The sequence below is a fragment of the Schistocerca gregaria genome, chromosome 1, assembly GCF_023897955.1.
Source record: "Schistocerca gregaria isolate iqSchGreg1 chromosome 1, iqSchGreg1.2, whole genome shotgun sequence".
Classification (NCBI taxonomy): domain Eukaryota; kingdom Metazoa; phylum Arthropoda; class Insecta; order Orthoptera; family Acrididae; genus Schistocerca; species Schistocerca gregaria.
In genome coordinates, this window is record NC_064920.1 from 840,795,711 (window position 1) to 840,821,187 (window position 25,477).

The 25,477-nt window shown below is 41.3% G+C and overlaps 1 protein-coding gene across 1 annotated transcript in view; it reads right to left on the bottom strand.

Annotated features, from left to right (window-relative positions):
* Positions 1 to 25,477, bottom strand: part of LOC126272412 (beta-glucuronidase-like) — a 136,106-nt gene that overhangs the window by 34,732 nt on the left and 75,897 nt on the right. The window contains exons 8-9 of the mRNA XM_049975250.1: positions 16,171 to 16,343; positions 6,667 to 6,810 (exon numbers count right to left, since the gene is read on the bottom strand). Coding sequence (XP_049831207.1) covers positions 6,667 to 6,810; positions 16,171 to 16,343 — 317 coding nt within the window. The remainder of the gene's footprint in view (positions 1 to 6,666; positions 6,811 to 16,170; positions 16,344 to 25,477) is intronic.

Sequence of the window (25,477 nt, forward strand, 5' to 3'; positions counted from 1 at the left end):
CGGTAGTAGTTTATCATTCACAGGGACTGTCGGACCTCTTTGTATGTGGTAGGGAGTGGCATGAATAAGATGGATTGCACGTTCGATTCAGAGGGTGTATCCCGGCAGCCGAGACTATATACCCCGAGAATTGGACAGATTGTTGTCATAGTTGCAGTTTGTCAGTGTTAATATCGACTCCGTTTGATGAAAAAGTGTCCTTTACTATCGTTATGTGACTTTCGTGATCCTGTGTGGATTTGCTGAAGATCAGGATATCGTCAAGATGTATGAAATAGAAGTCGAACTGGAGCAAGAGGGTTGCCGTGTGTGGGCAGCGTTTTCTAATCCGAATGGCATGAAATGGTACTCATACAACCCGATGGAGGTGCTAATCGCCGTTTTCGGAATGTCTTCGAGTGCGACTGGGATCTGGTGATAAGCGTGTTTGCAATCCAGTACGCTGAAAACTGTAGCACCCACTAGAAGGTGAGTGAAGTCGAAAATATTTGGTATAGGATAATTGTCCATCACAGTTCTGGCGTTCAAGCATCAAACATACGAAAGGAGCTGTCCTGATTAGTGGTGAGGTATATGGATGATGACCAGTTGCTATTGGAGTGCTGTAAAATTCCCTCCTCAAGAAGTTCCTGTATTTGCTGGTGAGCCTAGCGTAACTTGAATCGGTTATGGCAGAAAGCATTGTGGCACATACGTGAGCCCTCTGATGTGATGATGTGATGAACGGTTCCGTTTGTGACAGCAGAAACTGAATGTTCAATGACTGCGCACGGGTGGGGTGTGGTGTTGATTGATTTATTAGAGGTGCATGACTTGGAAGCAGCATGGTTGTCTGCTTGAGAGGGGAATGGCAGCAAAAAAGTCACATTTTTGTTATGTTTACACCAGCGGGAATGGCAGTTTGTGAGTGCCAAATGCGAGGCAGGTGCGAGCAGTGCGCGTAGAGGCTGTCTATTGTCCAGAGGTGTGCTCGGTAGTGGCAGCGCTGCTGGCAGGTGTGGAGGTATGGAGTGAGCTGTGCGAGGAGACACAAGAAGGGGGAATGTTTATCAACACTCTGGACAGATGCGCACGTTGCAGGGGGGGGGGGGGACCTCATCGGAGCCTGGACAGCTGGATCGTCATGAGGCACGTGAGTGTCAGTTTGCAAAACAGTCGAGAGAAATGTTGAATGGAACGCATTTGATGGGGTGGAGGAGGTAGAGTACCACTATATGGTTGAGACTGGAGTCACACAAGATAGTGTGGCGTTGCTAATCTGTGTGCTGTTGTCGGCCGAGCTGTCAGGTGTGGTGGATGAAGGCTCAGGTATCAGAGCTGATGAGCGGTGTGAATTGATGTGGGTGGTGATCGTGGCAAGCTCGTCCTCAGCGCATGCAAAGAGATATGTCAAAATTGCATTCTCACAGCAGAGGGTGCATATCTCGGCATCTTCTGCCAGGATGTGATTCACAGTTGCACAAGTCCTGCTTGGCAGAGCCGCACATTGATGCACTAAACAGTTAATGACGTTTACACTCGGAGCTGGTGGTGGAGCACAGTCACACGGGATATGAGAGTTAGAGGTGGTGAAACAGAACACCTGGAACGATGTTTGAGACAGGTGGTGGTGTCATAAGAAATCGATTCCCAGGATCAGTTCTGTGATACCTGCCACATGGAAGATCCAGGGGAGGGAGATGTTATTAGAGAGGTGGAGTTGAAGCTTGATGGAGCCACAGGTCTGTAGATGAGTTGATGGCTCTCAGGAAAGAGCATGTACATGTGATGGGGCATGTGACAATCAATTTAGCCACAACTGAGACATAAGTGCCAGTGTCCATGAGGGAGTTGTGACTCGAAGAATAGTCTTTGACGTAAAGTGGAAGTTCGACGGGATGGAGGCATGGATGGAATGTAGCATGGGTTGGCACTTATTGGGCGATTGGCTTTTTGGTTGCTTGCATGTGGGACTGCACTGCTTTGCATTGTTGCCAAATATGGTGTGGTACCAACAGTGAGGGTGCACTGGGAGAGGAGGCAGTCGATTGCCCTTGATGTGTTCGGGTTCATACGCCATGGCAGATGGTGAAGGTGTGATATGCAGTGGCTTGGTGGGCAGAAAGGGTGCACACTGGGTGCCACGTGGTGGAGCAGTTTGTGAGGTGGAGCACGGCCTGACTCTGCCTGTGGTCGGGCAAACTACCAGTGCAGGAGTGCCAACCTGTTACATAAGCTCCTGCTGGGGGCACTGGTGTGTGAGCGAACAGACCTGGGCAGCCATCCGCAGATGTGAACTGATGGATTCCACGGCATGGGGGAGGAGATGAACCTGGAGATCTGTAGGCAGCTTTTCGTCTGGCATCATCTGCTTGGTGTACCTAGCGCCATAGCTGGGTCAGGGTGCAGTCGCCGAGATGTTCCTCATACAGTATTTGCAGAATAGAGAGCCATTCAATAATAGTCTATTTTGCAAACTCGTACTTCAAAGTTATTAAGGTCACAGATCAGGTCCGTGTGCATAAGCAGTTGAGTCATGAGGCACAGGAATTTTGAATTGTCATCAGTGACATTGTACAGTTCGAACAAGTTCTCCAGCAGTGCAAACCACATTGCTGGGTTGGCTCACAAAAATGACGTGAACTCTTCCCTTGCTGATATCCTCTGTGGAAGAGCTTAGTTCTACCTGTGGAGTTTGTTGAGGATGCTGAACTTCCAACTCAGAACAAGCTTCCTGTTCTACTCAAGTGTCTCTGCTCACGCATCATGAAAATAAATACACATGCAGTGCATCCACACACATTGCTGTAAGTGTTCATACATAGTGATTGGGTTGATCTGCCACACTATGAGTTTTTGATGCTATGCGACAACACCATTTGTGCATCTCTCTAACCATCATATTCTTGTCCACATTGGGTCCTTAGACGCATGGATAACACAATGGACCTTCCCAACAGGAAATGTCAGACAGTTTCCTTCAACAGAGTCATACCTGCTTGGACACTGGATGAGGAACATTCTACAACCACAGATGAAGATGTGGAATAGACAGATGATACCCTCACTGTGGGTAACAGTTACTTTTCCCAGTATGCTGTTCCCCTCTGGTGCATCCCCTGATACTAGTGGCTCATGTGATGCAGCTCCTCCAGAAGAAGTGGTTAGGTTACTTGGGCATTTTGTGCTTTCATCATCACCCTCCCCTCCCAGTGCTGCAGTCTTCACCATCAACATGTTCAACTTCTCCATCAATAATCTGTCCTTCAACTTTGTGATAGAGTGATCTTCATGTTAATTGCTTCCAGTTACTAAGTGATGCTGATAGGATAAAAATCATTGCTGCCATCGATGAACATGGCAGTCCCACCATCACTGTCCCACTACTTGTGCGTCCACACAAACAGGTGCAGAGACCAGAGATGCCTCTTTCCGATGCAGGCAAACATCTGCAGCCACCCTGCTGGTTACATGACTACATGGTATCCAAAATTTGCATCTCCAACCATTCGCAGTCATCAAGAAGTGGTCCAGCCATGTCTCCCTTGGGCAGCTGCCTCAGCATGGCTGGTTGTCCATTATTACCTGCTGTCTCTTCCAACACTACCCGATCAGCATTCCATGCTAGGGGATCTAAGGCTAGTACTGTGTATTGTCCCCTGTGCTCCACTCTGCCATGGGAAGGGCACTCTGTGGTGAGTACATATAGTCCACCAAGCCTCTATGAAGAAACGCTAACATCTTTGAACATTTGTGCTATGTTTTGATGTTTGCTTGTGCTTTTGTGTACACAGTTTATTCAGACAGTACAGTTCATGTTGTTCCTTATAGCTGGGATACTTCTCTTAACTCTGATGGGTATACAGAGAAATAAACACATTGGTACTGTTTTATATTCCCTGTTATGAATTTGGTAGTGTCACCTGCAAAGTTGTGTGTTTTACTGTTGTGTGCTTTAAGTCATTCCCACATTATAAAAGCATCATTGGCCCCAGCATGGATCCTTAGAGAACATTGTGTCTGATTGATAATATATCAGACTGATAGGTACAAACTGTGCCATTTTTTGTGTGTTATCTCAGTGGAATGTATTCTTTGATGGGGGTGGAATTCAATTCACTAATGTGCTGCTCCCTCAATATCTAAATTCTCTGCCTACCCATGTAACTTAATATCACTGGTGGCGTCAAAAGCCTTAGATAAGTCAAGGAATATCATCAAAACATTGTACAGCTTATCTGTTGTCAACAGAATGTCATACAAAAGGAAATTATTGCTGTTTTCTTCCAAATCCATGCTGATATTGAGTTACCATGTTTGTGTTTATTTAAAAAGTTCAACAGGCTTTTTATAACAAAGTTTTCAAGTATATTTTCAATAATGACAGTAATGAAACTGTTCTGTAGATTGATGCCACACCATAGCTTCTATTTTTATGAAATGATTTCACTTTTAAAATTTTTAGGTGGTCTGGAAAGACACCAGTAGAGAAACCTGGTGTCTAGAAAGTAAGAAGAAGGGGTACCACACTTATAATTTGCATGGAGTAATATAATTAAGTGTAGTATATCATAAGTAGTTGAGACATGGGATGTCATATAAGTCACTAAGGGAGTCAATGTTTAACAACATTTACAGGAGAATTATGTTACTGGAATTATGTTACAAGAATTAGGTCCTGCATTGTATTTAAAACATTATATTTACTTATCCTGTATGAAAAACTGAAAAAAAAACATTTATTTCATAAATTAAGTACTATTCAATACAGCAATGACAGTGAGAAAGTATACAATTAACAATAATTCTGGATAGAACAATACACCAAATAACATATAGGCCAACATTCACATTAGTAGACTCATGTGGTGGCACGTAGACACATGTGCCACATAACAGTTTGCTAAAGGTGAGTGGTTGCTTTTCCTTTATTTTATGTGATCTCATTATTTGTTAATCCATAGGAATGGACGAATCTGTTTTTAAAATCAAAAATTTCATAAGAACTTTTGCAATTTTTGTACTGAAATTTGGAATAATAAGTATAAAGACAAGGTTAATAAGATGATAATATATGAAAAAGGACCATAAATATTTGTTGTAATTGACTAGTGGCTTCCTTTTCATACATAGCTGAGCTAGAGTCTGATTAAAATTAGTTGCCAATTGACATTTCATGCACTGCAACTGGTTTCATACAGTCAGAATGCTCACCGTAATGACCGAACTGTTCCCCGTTCCAAATCTGTGACAACAAATGGTCAATTCTCTCCTGATTCCTTATCTGGCTTTCTTTCTTAATGTGTTTGGATCCCAGATCCTGATTCTGGCTCTTATTTTGCATTTCATCACATATGACAACCATATCAAAATCAACACACACATACAATGATGGTAATGAAATGTGAGTGTCTGGTACACAGCATAAGTTAAACACCACTGGATCATTTAACACAAGATCTGATTTGACATCACATGTTTAGTTATTATCATCACACAGATCAGATTATAGCAAATAAGCTTCTTACTTCACTGCATGACGTTGAACTTTTTAAAGGCAGCAAACCATCATTGCAAATGTATCTGTAGAGGAATAAATAAACAGCTACAATGGTATGTGGTGCCGTAGTGTGGTGGATAAGTTACAAGTCCTGACTTGCAGAAGGTTGTTGGTTTGGATCTTCACAAAAGATAAAATTTTGTTGTTTTTAAATCTTTATCAGAATGATTTTGACTATTATTTTTATTCAATTGGTTGGTTTAAAGGTGATTTTTTTTTATTCTCACATCATTTTCATAATCATACTAACTTTTTAATTTTCTCTTATTTTTTCTTCTTATCAGACTTTTTTCGTTTCCAATATGCATGGTCGCCTATATCCTGTAACCAAGTGCCAAACAGGACTGCTCATTAGTTGGTATCGCACAAGCTTGTGTAGCCAGTGCCAGGATAGTTTCAGGTAACCAAAAAAACTTATAAATTGTAGTTTGCTTTTAGTACTGAAATTAGATTTTTTTTGAGTTTGTTTGTAGAGGTCAGCTTGCATAACTATGAACAAAGTTATATTCAATAATAGTTCTGCTGCAGATGGTTGACCACTATTTATTCAGATGCGCTGCACATAATGAGATTGAGGTTAGGTATGGACATGAATGTAAATTCAGGACTACAAAATGCATTGTCTACCACAGTTCAGTCATTGGTCACTTAAAATGAGCTGTGGACAGAGAACCTGGTGTGTTCATCATACATGGTGGCAGTTGCTTCCAACCATTGCGATGCATTACACATAACAGCACTTGTGGCAGATGATGTGGCAACACTAGAGTGGCAAGTGACAAATGTCAACTAGCAAATAATTTTAATCAAACTATAATCTTTCACTGCTACAGACTTATATCATGAGAAATGTTATACACTAAAAATCCATTATATTTATTTTCATTTACCTATTGGAATTTCTGGTTTTTACATTTTTCCATGCTGAGTGTTGTTCAGTATACTGACAACATAGTTTCTAGTTTAGAAGATCACAGGCAAAATTTGAAAAAATAGTAATTCTTATGATAACAGTTGTGTAATATCTTCCTAAGGTATATAATCACCCAAATAATGTGATGAACTTTTGTTTTACAACATAATAGCATTTCCACAACTGCTAAAAAGAATAATTCTGTTTTAGTTACCTGTAGTAATCTTCTGTTCCATCTAGATACGAGCGTGGCTCATTGGCCACAGACCAAATGATAGCACTTGGCCGATTCTTATCTCTGTTTATTAATTCTGTCAGGGAGCGCTTGTGATTTTCAAGCAGCTCATCAGAATAGTTTCTGAAACATGACCATACAAATACAATTTTGAAAATCTGCCAGTTAAAAAAAAGCTGCAAGTAAAATAGTCACCAAAAGGAAAGAGTAATAAATACAGGGCTTTGAAGCTCATAATTGGAACTAAGAATAACTATTACTTGTCTTTTACAATTCATTTTTGAAGAGACATGGAGTAGTTATTCTTATACAATAGGTAAATACTACTGAACTAGACACCAAGGAAATATGACAACAAAAGTCAACAATAAAATTTAACACATAAAAATAAATGTTGATTCATGTTCTAAGTATTCACATACCATTCACCTGATTATGATGAAACTTGGATGAGTTGTTCTGCACATGTCTGTACAAGTTTCTGTGGGAGTAAGAACTACCTACCACTCACAAGGGTGGTGATGAGAAGAGAATGACATGGAAACTTAAGTCAGCAATGTTTGTAGCAACTTCAGTCAAATTTTGTATGTAATTGACTTGTCGACATAAATAAAAATATAAGTATCTGTTTGTTCAAAGTCATAAATCTCTGAAAGTTCTTCAATAATTGCTGTGAAATTTTGACACAATGGTGCATTCAAATATGCAAGGTCTTTGTACATAATAATCTTATAAACATTCAAATGGACTTAGGCTACATATTTTTAATCAGGGAAAATGTTCTTATCAAAAATCTCAAATAGTTCTTGATTGATTTACTTCTAATTCTCAAGGTTTACTCCTAATTTTTACACATAATACTCAAGATTTTACATAATACACAGATTTTTACAGGATACTCTGATAAACATTCAGAGACACACAAGCTATATGATGGGTAAAGATCAAAGAGAGGGCAGACGAGGAGACAGAGATGGAGGGGAGGGGGATAAAATGGGCATAGAGAGGGGCAAGGAGGAGGTGAACAAAAAGAGGGAGAGAAGGAGGTGGAGTGAGGGGGAGGATGTAAAGGACAGTGAGAGAGTGTAGGAGGTGAAAGGAGCAGAAGATGGACAGGGAAAAGGGGGAGGAGGAGATAGAGAGAGAAGGAGGAAAAGGAGATTAGAATGTGTATCCAATTCTCATACATATTTAACAGTTGCAAAGAATTTCTGAGTCTGCTAGTTATTTGTTTAAAAATATTGTGGGTGGATTAACATACCTCCACCCAGTGTAGGGGAGTGAAAAGGCATCACTTGTAAAAATATTTGATAACATCTAATGTAGTATTAAATCCATAGTTTTTGGGGTTACTATATATACTCCCTTGTAACAGTCACAGTGACATTTCACCACTATTATTGTTGGTGAGAGGGGGATGCAAAAACAGTGACTTATCAGCATATCTCTGTGATACCTGAATGAATTTCTACCAAAATTTACAAATGTATCAGTCACTATCTGGAAAAATTTACTGTGATATTAAGACAGCCATAGCACATCTTTGGTAATGGGTTGGGATCAAAAAGTATAAGATAAAAGAACAGCTGAGGAACATCTGGAGCAGTTTCAACCAAAGTTACAGGTTTGTTTAATTGTTGGGAGAGTGTCACAGAGATACTGGAGAAACTGAAGTGGAAGACTATTAAACTTCTTCTGGACAGGCCTTGGAAGGCCCAATGGTACCCACCAGCTGCCGTGTCATCCTCAGCCCACAGGCATCACTGGATGCAGATAAGGGGGGGCATGTGGTCAGCACACCGCTCTCCCGACCATATGTCAGTTCATGAGACTGAAGCTGCTATTCTCAATCAAGTAGCTTCTCAGTTTGCCTCACAAGGGCTGAATTCACTACACTTGCCAGTAGCGATCAAGAGACTGGATGGTCACCCATCCAAGTACTAGCCCAGCCCGACAGTGCTTAACTTTGGTGATATGACAGGAACTGGTGTTACCAGTGTGGCAAGGCTGTTGGCAAGACTATTAAAGACTATCTTGAGAAAGTCTATTAACAAAATTCAAGAACTGGCTTTTAAATGATTACTCTAGGAATATACTACAATACCCTATGTATTGCTCATGTAGAGATCATGAGGATAAGATTAAAATAATTACTAGTTGCACAGAGACATTCAAACAATCATTCTTCCCACTTCCATATGTGAATGGAACAGGAAGAAACCATAATAACTGGTACAATGAGATGTACCCTCTGCCTTTCACCTCACAGTGGTTTGCAGAGTATAGATGTAGATGTAGAAGGTTGGTGTGTAGTAGACTGGTTATCTGTGTAAAAATATTATTAGAGTAAGATACTCCTATTACTGCTAGGTGTGGAGGTGACATGTAGAAATGTCTGCATATGACATGCTGCTATTTATTTCCAGTTGTCAGTTGACTTGGAATGGGTTGGAAGCATGACGCACAATCTGTTTCTTATTTGGTTTCAAATAACTGTAGTACCCCATTTGTTCTGCATTCTTGGCTTTCAACAAGGCACAGTGTCAAGAGTTTCAAGTGTGTAGATTAAATATGAAAATTCAAAGTTTTCACATGGTCAGTTATATGTTGCATGATCATGGACATAAAAATTTATTTGTTTTTGCAGAAAACAGAAAGACCAAAAATATTGTATATCCCACAGCATTTGAATAAACTTTCTCAAATTTAAACAATTGAAAATCCAGCATGGAATGTAACAATATTGATAAAAGAATACTTGCTATTCACCATATAGATAAGACACTGAGTTGCAGATAGACACGATAAAAAGACTGTTACATTAAAAGTTTTTGATCCACAAGGCTTTTGTCAAAAATAGATGACCAACAACCAACACACACACACACACACACACACACACACACACACACACACACACACATGCAAATGCAAATGCAACTCACTCACACATGGTCACAGAATCTGGCAGCTAAAGCCACACTATGAGCAGCAGCAGCAGCAGTGCTTGAGGGGAGAGCCAATTGGGTTGCGCTAAGGAGAAGGCTAGGGTGGAAAGGGGGAGGGATAGCAGGGTAGGGGTGGGCAATGGTGAAGTGCTGATGGAAGCATGCAGCATGCAGGGATGAATTGGGGAGAGGGTAGGGCAACTAACTGCGGTGAGAGGTTAGACGGTGAGTGTGGGAGGGGAGGTTGGGGGGGGGGGGATTAGAGGAGAAGGAGAGAGAAATAAAAAGACTGGGAGCATTGGTGGAATAGAGGGATATGTACTGCTGGAATAGGAACAGGGAGAGGGCTAGATGGGTGAGGACAATGAGTAATGAAGGTTGAGGCCAGGAGGTTTACAGGAACATAAGATATATTGCAAGGAAAGTCCCCACCTGTGCAACTCAGGGAAATGGTGTGGATGGGAAGGATCTTTATGGAACAGGCTGTGAAGCAGTCATTGAAATGTTGGCTTTTCTTCCATCCTAACCCAGTGCTGTTTTCCTTTATTACTATATTCTAATGCATTACTGTACTCAATGTCTAACCTTCTTCCTCTCCTTTCCTGTGTTTTTCTTGTCACATTACAAACCACACTTCATGTTCTACTTATGAGCCACACTGTATTAACCATCTTGGAAGTGCACAGCAGATGGCTACAAGACCATGCTGATATTTGGTGCAACATCTGATGTCCCACTTCACTCCCGCTGATATCATTCATCCTATACCTTCAAACTGATCACTATAACTGCACCATTCTCCTGTATGATTGCATGTTATTTCCCGCATCTTTCCAGTGCCACACGATCTTGAATCTGGTTCTCCCCCCCCCCCCCCCCTCCCCCACTCATTCTCTGTTCTATCCCAGTTCACACTTGCTAATTTCACTTCATCCAGTCACATCTTCTGTCCCCCTTACCCTCATCCCCTCACTTATCCACCCTTAGACCTGTAATCCACAGTAAAATATTTTTTATTTATATCTTTTCTCTAAGCTCATTGGAACTTCACACCAACTTTACTAAGTTTTCGCCTTTCACTATCGTCTTACTCCCTCAGATTTCATCTTGTTTCCTCCTTTCACATCCATGTTATCCTCTTTGTGATTTTTGCCATGTATCTGGGTGTACTTTTGAGAACTTTTTCGGATGTAGCTCTATGTTATTTGCGTACTTTTCGCGTTTTTTCCACCACCTTGGATCCTTGCTCCTTCTATCTGCGTAAATACATAAAGCTTTCCTTATCCCTACCCAGACTCCACTTTCATATACTGTTTCTGCATTATTTCTTGGCTCATGAAATCCCCACAAATTGCCTTACTAAATAACACACCTCTGGCTGCCACCCTTCCTTCCACCAATAATCTTCTTCTGTTCAGGTTCTGCCAATCCATAGGCCTCACGAACATAGTCCTGCAAAACCATGTCAACCAAGCACAAACCTCATTGCAATATCGTCTCTCCTCCCACAAAATGCTCCTGCTATGCAGTCCCAAATTCCTGGAATCCATAACAAACATTGAAACTGTTGCCCTCCAGGAACTAGAGCAACATGTGCAATGTGCAACATGCACAATACCACCTCAATAAGCTCTCCACCCTGCTCACTTTCTACTTCTCCCTTGGAGTACCAATGTCCACTACCTCTATAACAGCCTCCAAACCTTCCCCACATTCCCTCATAGCTGACAAACTCTGTTCTGCAGACCTACTACATTTGCCCCACCCTCCAAAACTCCATCTCATCACCACACAGAATCCAGAACCTAAACAGACCTGAAACACAGTCATGAACCTTTCCTCCAAAAGCCTTAGTCTCACAGAAATATCAGTCCTTTCCAAAGGTTCACCATTTGCCCCATTCCAAAATTCAATCATGCAGGACTTGTTAAAGATCTTCTCTCCTTCTCCTCGTCCCTACAGTGGAAACACTTTTTCACCATCAATCCCACCTATCAGTCTCAACCAAAGACCAATGCTGAATCCTGCCCGACTCAGTTCTCTCCTCCATCCAACCATGAGCCATTCCCACTGCCCCCAAATCTCCCCCCTGTTAACTTTCCAGAATCCCTAATCTTGAACCTAAACCACCATCATTCCCCAAATCCCTCAATATGCAAACTAACCACAGAAATAACTGCAGTCCTCCACCTAAAAACTGATCCTGATCTTACAACCATACCTGCTGACAAAGGCTCCACCATTGTTGTTTTGAACTGCAAGGATTGCCTGGAAAAAGGACAGCACCAGCTGTCAGATACATCCATCTACAAATCTTGCCACAGTGACCCCGTTCCAAGAACCCAAGCAGAATCTCCAGTCTCTCCTCAAATCCTTAGGCCCATCCCAGAACCTCACCATCTCTCTCCTTGCTCCTACCACTCCCTGTGCATCTACCTTCTACATGCTTCCTAAAGTCCATAAACTCAACCACCCAGGACACACCACTGTGGATAGTTACTGTGCCCCACTGAAAGAATCTATGCTTTCATAGATCAACACCTTCAGCCTGTTACCTGCAACCTACCCTGCTATATCAAAGGTACCAACCATTTCCTCCACTGACTCTGCAGTTCCTGTTCCTTTACTACATGGTGCCCTGCTCATCACTACTAATGACACCTCCCCTTACACTAACATTCCTAATGCCCATGGCATAACCACTATTGAACACCACCTTTCCCAATACCCAACATACTCCAAACCAACAACCTTCTTCCTAGTTGCCATGACCAACTACATCCCCACCCATAATTACTTCTCTTTTGAAGGCATCACTTACAAACAAATCTGGTATATGGTTATGGGTGCCTGCATGGCATCATCCTGTTCCAACCTATTCGTGTACTCTTTTTAGAGGAATCCTTCCTAAGCACCCAGAATCCTAAGCCCTGCACCTGGTTCAGATTCAGTGATAACACCTCTGCAATCTGGATTGAGGGTGAGGACACACTATCCACATTCCTCTAGAAACTAAACAGCTTCTCCCCCATTTGCTTCATCTGGGTCTATTAAACCCAACAAGCCATCTTCCTTGATGTTGACCTTCACCTCAAGTATGGCTACAAAGGTATCTCTGACCATATCAAAGTTAATAACCACCAGTAATATCGCCACTTCGACAGCTGCCACCTGTTCCATACCAAGAAGTCGCTTCCATAGAGCCTAGCCACCAGTGGCCATCACATATGCAGTGACAAGTGATCCTTCTCAAAATATACCAAGGGTCTCACTGACTCCATTAAAGACCATAATTTTCCTCCCAACCTTGTACAAAAACAAACCTCCCGTGCCTTATCTTCCCAGTCACCCACAACCTCCCAAAGTCTCCCTGTCTGGCCACAGAGGAGCATTTCCCTCATAACTAAGAACCACTGACTGGAGCAACTGAAATACATTCTCTGGCAGAGTTTCAACTACCTCTTGTCATCACCTGAATGAGAAATGTTCTGCCCGCTATCCATCCCAGCCCTCACACAGTGGTATTCCACCATCCACTGAATGTACACAATATACTTTTCCATCCCTACACAACCCCTACTCCCAACCCCTTGTGTCATGGGTCATATCACTGTAATAGACCTCTATGTAAGACCTGTCCCATACATCCTCTCACCACCATCTATTCCAGTCCTGTCACAAATATCACCTATCCCACCAAAGGTAGGACTACATGATTACCTGTGAAACAAGTCATGTGATCTACAAGTTAAACTGCAAACACTGTACTGCATTCTATGTGGGTACGACAACCAACAATCTGTCTGTCTACATGAATGGGCACCGAGAAACTGTGGTCAAGAAACAACTGGGCCATCCTGTTGCTAAGTAACCACCCAACATGACATTCTTCATTTCAATGACTGCTTCACAGCCTGTGCCATAGGTATCTTTTCCCCAGCACCAGCTTTTATGAATTCTCTCCCTGCAATATATCCTTTGTTCCTGTATCCCTCCTGGCCTCAAACTTTGTTACTCATTGTCCTCACCCATCTGGCCACTTCCCTGTTCCCATCACAGCACTACACAGCCCTCTGTTCCACCAATGCAACCAGTCTTTTTACTTCTCAGCTTTTACACTACTTCCACTCTCTTCCCCTTTCTCCCCTGCCTGCCCGACTGCTCCTAGATGCTCTACCTTCCCTCCAACGCGTCCCTACATGCTCCCCAGCAGCACTTCACTGTCCCCCACCCCTACTCTGCTATCCTTCCCCCTTCCCACCCCAGCCTCCTCTCTGCTGCCTCCCAGTTGCCTTTCCCATCATGCACTGCTGCTGCTGCTGCTGCTACTTGTAGTCTGGCTTCAGCTGCTAGAGACTGTGGTCATATGTGCGTGAGATTTGTGTGTGTGTGTGTGTGTGTGTCACTTATTTTTGACTGACAAAGACCTTGTTGACTGAAAACTTATTTTATGGCAGTATTTTTGTTGTGCCTGTCTGCGACTCAGCATCTCCACTATATGGTGAGGAGCAATTATCCTTCATAATATTGTTACTTCCTCAAATTTAATCTAAGGCAAAAAATCATTGTCTTTAATTTATTTTGTGTATATAAATATGTCTGCTTTACATGTGCTGTAGAAAGAAAGAGAGACATTGCAGTGCATGCTGGGCAGAGCTAGTAGCATCTTAGCAGAAAAGTGTTCTATCTATTAAAACACTATCAGAAACAGTCAGACAAATGCAGACCCAAAAATGATAGTTTTCAGAGAGTGAGTTGGAAAGAAAGAGCAAAGGTGTAAATCAAATGTACTAAAAAAGGAATTAAATAGGAAAATCACCTAGAATCTCATACAAGAAATTCACAGAAGAGCAGGATTAAGTGTTACCAACAGTCAAAGTTTAACATCAAATGAGATCTTAAAAAAATAAAAGAGAGAAATGGTAGGGCAGCTGTCAAGTAAGATGAGAGTCCACTGAATGAATGCAGAAGTATGGACAAGCATCAACAATAAAAATAAAAGTACAAGCAATGAGGAAAAATAAATAATTAAGAAACTGTAAAATCTAAAAGACTGGTGATAAATGAAAATAAGGCGTAAGTGAGTTTGTGTGCAGAAATGAAATGGAAGTAAATATTGACGGGAGTAACTAACGCAAGCTACATCATGTGGAACTACAAACAAAGCACATGTTATAAAAAGTTTCTTGATATCTTGGACTGAGATACTGATGTTGGGAAATTGGAGATATGGTGAAACTTCACCAAGACAAGGCTGTTCTGGTTTTAACACTTTTTTAAAAATCTTTGTTACCTATTTAAACTCTCTGTGTGGTTCGATTTATCACTGATAACTTAATAGTTGTCAATCCAAAATCAAAATATGAGCATTGGTTGTGTACCAGCTAACATCCACCACATGTTATTTCAGGGATCTCTTTTAAGTGATCTTAATACATCATTGGCATAATTTTCCATACACAATCAGGACATGACCTGATGCTCACTGTTGTGTAGACCTTTTTAATGTTATTTAATTTGATAGAGAATTCTTCTTAGTTTACATTGTTTTTTGTATCAACTGAAGATGGAATTTACATCCTGAAACCCAGGTTTTGCGTACAGTTTTATCCAAATAAAGGATTTGTCAAGTACAACTGGAGTGGATTTATTCATCTTAAAAAATATTAGTAACTGTTGTGGATGTTCCACAAGGAGGCTGTTATGACTCTGAAATCCAGCCATCAAAAGTATCAAGTTTTGTTGCCAAGTAAATCTAAGTGAATTTGCAGCTTGGGCTTTAATAATTGGCTCAATAAGTGGCACACCTTAAGTTAACTTTATTAAAAGCCATCAGTAAAGATATTCATGAAGTACATTGTCTCTTCCCAGTTTTGTCCTTTTTCTGTCCATTCACACTTTTGACTATGTTTATAAAACTTCTAAGTTTATTTTTGTTTCATCCATTCCCCTGGTTATTCCTTCAGGTACACCACACTCACATGCTGAACTACTATTTGTATCAGCATTCTTCATACAATAAAAAATTTTTAGTTTATGATTCACAGAATATGCTTCATGCTCCTACATTATCATAACAAACACACAGAAATCTAGACTCTGCATGAATAATGCATGATGTGCATTATGGTTGTGCTTATTTATTATTGTCAAGCATTCTTATGTAGTCACTTTGTCAACTGCATTGCAATATTAACCATGAGGAGTGTATTCAGGTTCCCACCCAGCAACAATCATGATGTAATGATATAACACAAACCCGGGGTCATGTTTAGTTACCCCTATTGCTTTTGATTCCTATTTACAGGGACTGAAAGTTACAGGGGCAAATGGTATTATATAAATGTTGCATGCAAACAGTACCAAACTTTTTACACCACATTATATCTAAATCTGCAGAACATCAAACTGCAGTATATCACACTTTTACTGGATTAACAATAGGTAATTAAAAAGCTCCACTAAACATAAAAGTGATTGGCCAAGGTGTATCTAAACTGTATTTAATTTTATTTATAACAGCTGCTGTACTTACTCAATATTTACTGCAGCACACTCATCAATAATGATTAAGCCTTCTTTATCTGCAAAGTCCATGAGTTCTTCTGCATAAGGATAATGTGATGTCCTATAGGAATTTGCGCCCACCCATTTCAGCAAATCGTGGTCACGAGTAAACAAAGGGAGATCAATACCTTTACCACGAATCTGGAAATGTAAGTGCGATTATCTATCTACATTTAATTTCAGTTTTCAGTTAATAGTCATCTGTCTTATCATGACCATAATGATGAAAAAGAAAGTGCAGTTTCTTGTGAAATGAACTTCACAGACACAGTATAGCAAGACTGTAATACATAAAATATTCTACTTTAGATTAGAATAAGTTGCTACTCAGCACATAGATGAGATGTTGAGTAGCAGACATGTGCACTTAAAAGTATACTTAAAAATAGAGTGAGCTACTGGACAAAGTCCTGCTTCATATTGATATTCTAAATTTCAAGAAGGACATTGTCTGAAACTTTAGTCTGCTTTTAAGTACACCTTTAACATGGCTGTCTGCCACACAACACTTATCCTAGGTGATGTGTAGCAATCTGTCCTAATTTATGTTATTGTTATTCTACCCAAGATTTTGTACTGTTTATTATATTAATTTATTCAGCAACAGATGATTCTGGTTTATGAAGTAATCTATACTTTCTGTACAATGTATAAAAATAGAAAACATGAAGTGGTACATCTTACTGCTTCAATGACAGATAGAAATAGGACAAACCTTTTAAGTGATTTTCATTTCTATTTTTTCCATATACATATTTGGTTGATGAAGTGATTTAACAGGTACACAAGTATTAAAAGTTTTATATTTTCTTGATTCATCAAGAAATCTCTTGCAACACTTCATGCTGAATGGTTTTGAAATTATTTGCAAAGACAGATACTTTCATTTGATGTTAACATTCTACCAGCTGTCTAAAAATTTTCAATTTTTTCATTACATATGTCTTGAATTTAGTAAAAACAGTAAATATTGACTCTAAAATCATTTCAGCTCACTTTCTAAAAAAGCATGGTGAACAACACCTGGTCTATTTATAAAAGAGTTACATAAAATTATTTTCTGTGGCCTTAGAAAGCTTTTTTACAGACATTGAACTAAATGAAGACTAAATCAGTGAGTGATATATAAATATCTTTTGATTTGAGGAGAATAACATTTTGATTAGAGAAGAGTTTCATTAAAGAATGAATAAATACAGTGCATAAAATATGATGAAAAGCTAACATTTATCTGTGGTAGAATGAAATGATTTGCAATCAGTATGCTAAAAGAAAGACAATGAGCACTAAAAATAATGTTACTGAACCAATTCATAAACTGGTGTACTTCAGGTGCACAGAAATAAATTAACAGGGATAAACAATGCCTTTGAGATCATCTGAAATATTGAATACCATATTCAAAAGTTAGTAGAAAGGCTATATACCACGTGTGTTACCGGTAACATTTTTAAACAATGACAGAAAATGTAAATCTTAAACGTTCAAACAATCCAAAAACTGAGAGCTGACTAGGGAAAAAAGCATAATGAATAACAACAAGGAACACAAAAATAAGAAAATATGTAAGAGAAACACAAAAGTGCAGTGCTGAACTAATCCACACATCACTACACCTCCACCACTAGATCTGTGGTGTGCAGCAGATTTGAGTAGCAAGCTGTTCAGCAGCTCCAGGCACTTCCAACTGTGGCCACCAGTCATTAACAGTGCCTCCGTTGCCTGTAGCAGGAGCCAGCAGCCACTGGTGGATGAATACCTATTATATTGTCTTCCACTGACTCCGGGTGGCCTCTGTTGTACATGCTATCAAACTGTATGTTCTGATTACATTATGCATGTCACACTGTGCCTCATATAAAGGTTGTGGATTTTTCCTAACCACATTCCTTATTGTGTTAAGAGTTGGAATACAAGTGACTGCAAGAAGAACATTTGTGTGCTCAACCTCAGTGATTGTTTCTTAATGTAATTTCTTCATGGAGGCATTACTTCAATCACTTCTCTGCCAACAGCAACTTACTATGGTCACTCTGGAAAAACACATGGCTACATTGTCTGTGCAGGCTCCACCATCTCAAGTGCATTAGCTGCTGTTTCCACCATTTCACAACTCTGGTAAAGATTGGGAAGTTTATGAAACCACGAGCACTTTGTTGCACTTAGGGTGGCAAACCAGGACATTTGTAAGATTCTATTTTTGTCATGGGTTTCTCCTCACATTATCAGTTGTTGTGTCAGTTGGCTCCTTTGCAGGAACCAACCTCCCTTTCCATTGATGAAATGTGTAATTTATTGTCTCATCATTGCAAGCTCACCCATGTTATTGCCAGTCATTTAGAGTTCTACAAGTTCCACAAGCAGCCACATCAGTCTCATCAGGCTTGCAGAGTGAACCTACAGGGTCTGAGTCATAAGTCTCATTTTATTGCTAAAACCTCAAAGGAATCCTATGCCAACTCCATGGTTCACGATGGAATCATCTGCCTTTCACCCAACAAGGAGGTGCATTAGAGGGTCTTTCAACTGAAGATCAATCCTTGGAAGAAATTTAGGACATTGCTCAAATTTTGAGGTCTCCTGCACAGTAGGCCATCAAATCAAAGCATGGGGGTACACCGCCATCATTAATAGTGAACCACAATGGTGCATAGCAACAGGCTCACCAAGTGAAGAATAAGTCAATGCTGTGCAAACCAGGAATATTGGCCACATTGGATGATCGTTTTGGCAGGCATAACAACAAGGACAGTGTGCAACACTTCTGCCATACCACTCTTGCTTTGTGCAACATGAGAGAGCTGTATGTTCCAGGCAGTTATTGTCATGTCACAAGTGCTGCAAGAAAGGCCAAATTGTGTCAGTTTATCATTTCAAGCATTCCTCCAAGCAAACAAACTGAGCATTAATTCAATTGCATCATTTTCAGCAAATAACAATAAACTCTTTATTGGAGGGTCTGTGCTGAACAACCATTATCACTGCAATTTAACACTGGGGCAGCTTTTTTGCTCCTCAACTCTCAAATGTAGACATGGCTGGGCTCCCCATATTTGGCTTCCATTACATGCCATATTGTAAGCTACAATAAACAGCATATTCCCATTATTGAACAATTTATGACTGCCGCCCACAGGGTACAAATATGTAGTCTGTGCTATCACACATTTGGTTATTAACAGTCCCCATACTGTGAATTTGCTTGACAGATATATTTGTTGCTTTTTACTCTGTGCATCTTACATCAGATTAGATCACTTATGAAGACCTGGATTCACTGTGCTCTGAATTTTTGGATTTATTTTCTGAGCGTTTAGAGTGCCATCAATTTCACAGCATGTAAACAATTGGCTCAGTCGCATTTCTTACAGGTGCAGCCAGCACCTGTGTCCCTACAGGAACAAGTTAAACCTCAAGGAGAATCATTCAAGTGGTTTCAATAAACTGTGGGCTATGCTATTAGTGACTGTGAGAAAACCATCAGGTCAGCTCCGACTTGAAAAAACCATCAGGTCAGCTCTGACTTTGTCGTGACTTAAAATTACCATAAATACAGAGTTTGTTATTTCTTTACACCTTCAGCCCCTAACTGATGAATTACTTGCAAAACTGGCCAATCCCTTTCCAAAACTGACTTACCTGAAGAGTATCTGCAGGTTCCTTAGGTGATGCACTGAAACAACTGCTTGTTGTGATCATGATTTTGATCTTTATCAATATCAGCATCTAATATTTGGAGTGTATAGTGCCCTGGCTATATTTCAATGCTTTTTTGGAGCAACTTAAAGCTTATGTTCCATGCTGCATCAACTACCTTGATGATGTTGTCAGCACTTGTGCTATGACAAAAGAGCACTCATATAACCTCCGTTGTCTCTGCACTGTATTTCACACCACAGGGCTGAATCTTAAGAAGTTCCAATTTTTCAAGCCTTTATTGTTTATCTTGGTCATGAACTTTCCAGGCAGTGTGTTCAACCCCTGGAACAGCATGTTGCTGCTATTATGGGTTTGCCTTGCCCAACCAATTTGTAGAAACTGCACAGATTCCTTGGGAAAATGGCATGCCATCAAAGGTTTCTTTCAGGTGCTGCCTCTGTCTCACCATCTGCACCAGTTGGTTTGTAAAAAAATTCCTTTCCAGTGATTGCTGGACTTTGAACTCACTTTTGTGCAGCTCAAGAACAGTTTATGTTCTGCACCTTGCTTTATGGCTTTCCAACTTGGTAAACATTTAGTCTTGATCACAGATGCATTTCATATGTGGTGGGGTTGCTTCTGGCACATTGTCACATGCATGGCTCTGAGGAACCTATTGGTTTTAACATCCAAAACGCTCAACACAGCTCAGCAACACCATCCACAAGTAAAAAAAGAAGCCCCTGGATTGTTTATTCTGTCATAAAATTTCAGATCTTCTTATACGGTATAAAATTCCACTTAATCAGAAATCATAAACTTTTAGTTTCCTTGTTTCACCATTTAGCTGCTTTGCCCAAGAGAGCCACTCATTGCATTCAACACTGGGCCTTATTTTTGTTAAGGTACAGTTATGAGATCCATTTACATCCTACACTGCAGTATGCAAATGGGGATGCATTGTCTCAGTTGCCTACTGGGCCTGTTCCAGTGTTTGGTCAAAAAGAACTGTTATGTTTTCACTTGACATGCAAGCAAGATCAGCTATTGATGGTTTCCCCATTAACAGCTTCAGGATTGCATCAGCAGAACTGCAGACCCAGTGTTTAAACAAGTTGAGCACATGGTACAACACAGGTGGCTTGACCATCCATCAGCTGGGGTGTCAGGCCTCTTGTGGAACTTGTATGTTTTCCACCATCACCTTTCCTTGCTGGATGGTGTCATTCTCTTGCTGATGGATGAGGGTACACAGCTACACATGAAGATTCTCACACGGTTACATAAAGGTCACTGGGGAGCCTCCCACACTAAATAATTGACACATAGGCACATGTTCTGGCCTCATATTGATCATGAGGTGGAGAGCCTGGTCACAGCCTGCCACCAGTTTTACAGTCAGCGGGCAGGATCACATGCTGTTTTTCCCCTTGGTTGAACCTTCTTTTGGACACATTTTGACTGTTAGTTGTTGATGCCTTTTTGACGTTTCCTTACGTTCTTCCTTCAACATCAGTAACAGCAGAAGTGATGGTCAAGGAGGTGTCAGCAGTTTTTTCCATTGAAGGCCTGCTTGTACAATTGTTTTTGACAATGGCCTTCAATTTGTGGTTCAATCCATCAAGGAATTTTGCCCTCACAATGGCATCCACCATGTCATGGCACTGACTTTTCATGAAGAATCCAATGGTGAGGCAGAATGACTCATGCAGACCTTCAAAATGTAAATGTGCAAGTACATCACAGAATTCCCAGTGGAAGATGTCCTTACATTCTTTCTTAGTTCCTACAGAACGACTCCAATCAGGAAAAGAGCCCAACTGAACTCTTAAAAAGCTGGCAGCTGTGGACACTGCTTCATCTTCTGCTCCTGGACATCCTGCAGAAAAACTGATGTCCTAACAAATTACACCTGGCACTCTAGTCTGGGCCTGAGGGTTCAGCGATGCCGACAATGGCTTGCAGGCATAATCCACTGCCAGATTGGATGCCATGTATTCAAGGTGCACATCGATGAGCACCTTGTTGTGTGCCACTCCAGTCAGCTGCATTCTCAGTTGCATGCTGACACACTGCAGTGGCCTGCCACTGCAGAATCTCGTCCACTGGCATTGCTGTGCCCACCCACCTTACTGACATGGTCTCCTACTGCCCTACCATTGACCTCACCACACACAGGTGATGTGGAACAGTCTCTAGTTGGGCGTGTGGTGCCTGCTCTTCCAGGGGGGATGGGGAGAGGGGCAGGAGGACACCAGGCCTTTATTAGCACACCTGAAGGTGCCTCCTACACTGCTTCAGGTGTGTCCTCTACCGAAACCAACACTGCTTTCCCTGCCACCCCCCTGCCGGCATCTACTACATTGCCTCTGGACACTGTGGCTCCCCAGCTCCTGGTCCCCAGTGCTGCTTCTGACATCAACACATCCTCTGCCTTCCTAGGAGGAGGGGGAGGAAGATGTTCATGTCCACAGTTGTGCCACTTCTGCCTCAACATGGTTTACATGGACTGAGACCTGTTCATGCCCAGGCCAACCGCATTTGATACCATGGACATGTTAACCATCAGACCATCATGGAGGAGCCAGCATCTGTGTGCTCTTCTCCCCCTCCCCCACCCTAGAAGAAGGGAGGTGTGTAGCAATCTACATGTCACTACACCTCCTCCATTAAGGTCACAGCATGTGGCACATTCAAGTAGTGCACTGTTCAGCATTCAGCAGCTTCTGGACCTTCATCTGAATCAATGACCATGGATGACACCTCAGTCACCACACCCACAGCCCTCTGGTTGACAAATACCCTCTATGTTGTCTTGCACCAACTCTAGCTGGTCTGTCTTGTACATGCTACCAAACCATAATGTTCTGATTATGTTATGCATTTCACACAATAACGGAAATGAAGGTTGATGGTTTTTTCTAATCATCTTTCTTATTGAGTTCAGAATTAGAAAATGTTCTATAGGTCTCTGGAGGAGTGAAGTCTTCATAGTGATTGGAATAATGCAGAGATCATTTTCATTTTGAAGAAGGGCTGTCAAACAGATGCAGCCAGCTACATGCCTCTTTTCTGACCCCAGTCACTGCTGAATTTTAGAATATGTTAAATGTTTTTTGGAGACTGAAAATCTTCTCTATAGCTACCAACATTAATGCTGTAAACAAAGATCATGTTGAAAACCAGCTTTCTTTATTCACCTGTGACACCAAGATGGCAGCAGATACTTCCACCCACACTCATTACATGTTCCTTGACTACCAGATGGCATTTAATAAAGTCTTGCACTGTCACCTAATGAGAAAACTATGAGTGTACAGCAAATATGCCCAACTTCAAGATTACTGAAGAATTTCTAGTAAGTAGAACACACCAATTCAGTCTTAATTAAGAGTTACTCATCATATAGGAGAGATGCTGTATCACAAATAGGCATAACAAAAAGACTGTCATACAAGTAAGCTTTCAGCCATAAAGGCCTTCATCAGGATTAGACAAAACTCTCTCTCTCTCTCTCTCTCTCCCTCTCTCTCTCTCTCTCTCTCTCTCTCTCTCTCTCTCTCTCTCTCTCTCTCTCTCTCTCTCTCTCTCTCTCTCTCACACACACACACACACACACACACACACATACACACACACACATAAAAGCAACTCGTACACATACACACACACACACACAAAAGCAACTCGTACACATGAACACAGTCTCTGGCTGCTGAGGCCAGACTGTGAGCAGCAGCGTGTGATGGGAAAAGCAATCTGGGTGATGTGGATAAGGAGGAAACTGGGACAGGGAGGGATGACAAGGTAGGGCTGAGGAATGGTAAAATGCTGCTTTTGGAAGCATACAGGGACGAGGTGGGGAGGGGGTAGGGCAGCTAGGTGCAGCTGGGAGGTTAAATGGAGGGCAGAGGAAGGGGGGGGGGGCGTGCAGTGGAAAAGGAGAGAAGTATAAAAACTCTGGTCACATTGCTGAAACAGAGAGCCATGTAGTGCTGAAATGGGAAGAAGGGAGGTGATAGGTGGGTAAAGAACAACGATTAATGAAGGTTGAGACCAGGAGGGTTACAGGAATGTAGGATATATTGCAGGTAGAATTTACACTTGTGCAATTCAGAAAAGCTGGCATTGATGGGAAGGATCCAGATGGCACAGGCAGTGAAGCAGTCACTGAAATGAAGAACATCATGCTGGGCATTTTACTTGGTAATTGGATGGTCCAGCTGTTTCTTTGCCATTAATGCAGACAGACTGTTTGTTGGTTGACATGCCCATATAGAATGCAGTACAGGAGTAGCAGCTTCGCTTGTAGATCACATGACTAGTTTCACAAGTAGCCCTGCCTTTGATGGCACAAGTGATGCTGGTGACCAGATTGTACTAAGTGATACTGGGAGGATGTATGCAATAGGTCTTGCACCTAGGTTTTTCACAGGGATATGAGTCATGAGGCAAGGGGGCATGAAACCAACAAGCTGTTTGACCACTAGAATGGCCACCAACAAACTGTGGCCAAGAAACAGCTGGACCAGCCAGCCGCTGAGTGTGCTGTCCAGCATGAAATTCATTTCAATGGCTGTTTCACTCCCTGTACCATGTGGATCATTCCCACCAACACCAGCTTTTCTGAAATGTGCAGGTGGGAAATTCTCTGTGAAATATGTCCTATGTTCCCATAACCCTTCTGGCTTCAACCTTCATTAGTCATGGTACGTTACCCACCTATCCCCATCCCTGTTCCAATTTCAGCACTACAAAGCCCTCCATTCTGCCAGTGCACCCACAATTTTTTACTTCTGTCCTTTTCCACTGTGCCTGCCATCCCCCTCCTTCCTGACCTCCATCTAATCTTCCAATTGCATACAGCTGCCCTACACTCTTGCCCCCTTGTCCCTGTGTGTTCCCACAAGCAGCACTTTACCATCAATCACACATCTCCTGCTATCCCATCCACTCACCACACCAGCCTCCACTTTACCCTCTACTACCTGTATTGCTTCTCCCATCATGCACTGCTGCTCGCAGTCTAGCCTTGGCAGCCAGAGACTGTGGTCATATGTGCATCACATGTGTGTGTGTGTGTGTGTGTGTGTGTGTGTGTGTTTGTTGCCTATTTTTAATGAAGGCCTTTTTGGCTTAAACCTTACTTACTTGATGATGTTTTTTGTTGTGCCTATCTGTGACTCAACACCTTCACTATATGGTGAGTAGCAACTATCCTTTTGGTAATCCCATCATTATCCATTCTGGATTTTCCATTGTTTAGTTAAGAGAACTCTTAAGCTCTTAAAAGTGACTTTGGGCATACCCCAAGATTATGTTATGTGATCATTACTTCTCACAACATACATGAATGACCTAGTGGCCAATGTTGGAAGCTCCATGAAGATAGTCACATATGATGCAGTTGTAGACAAAGATGTCACAATTACTGAAAATTATAGCAAAATGCAGGATTTCAGGGATTGGAAGTTGACCCTCAACATAGAAAAGTAATATATTGTGCAAAAATAGGCAGAAAACTGATTAATGTATGGTTGGTTGATTGCTGAGCAATTACTGGAACCAGTCACTTTTATTAAGTGCCTTGGAGAATGTGTACAGAATAAAAAGGGTCAAAGAACCACATAAAGCTA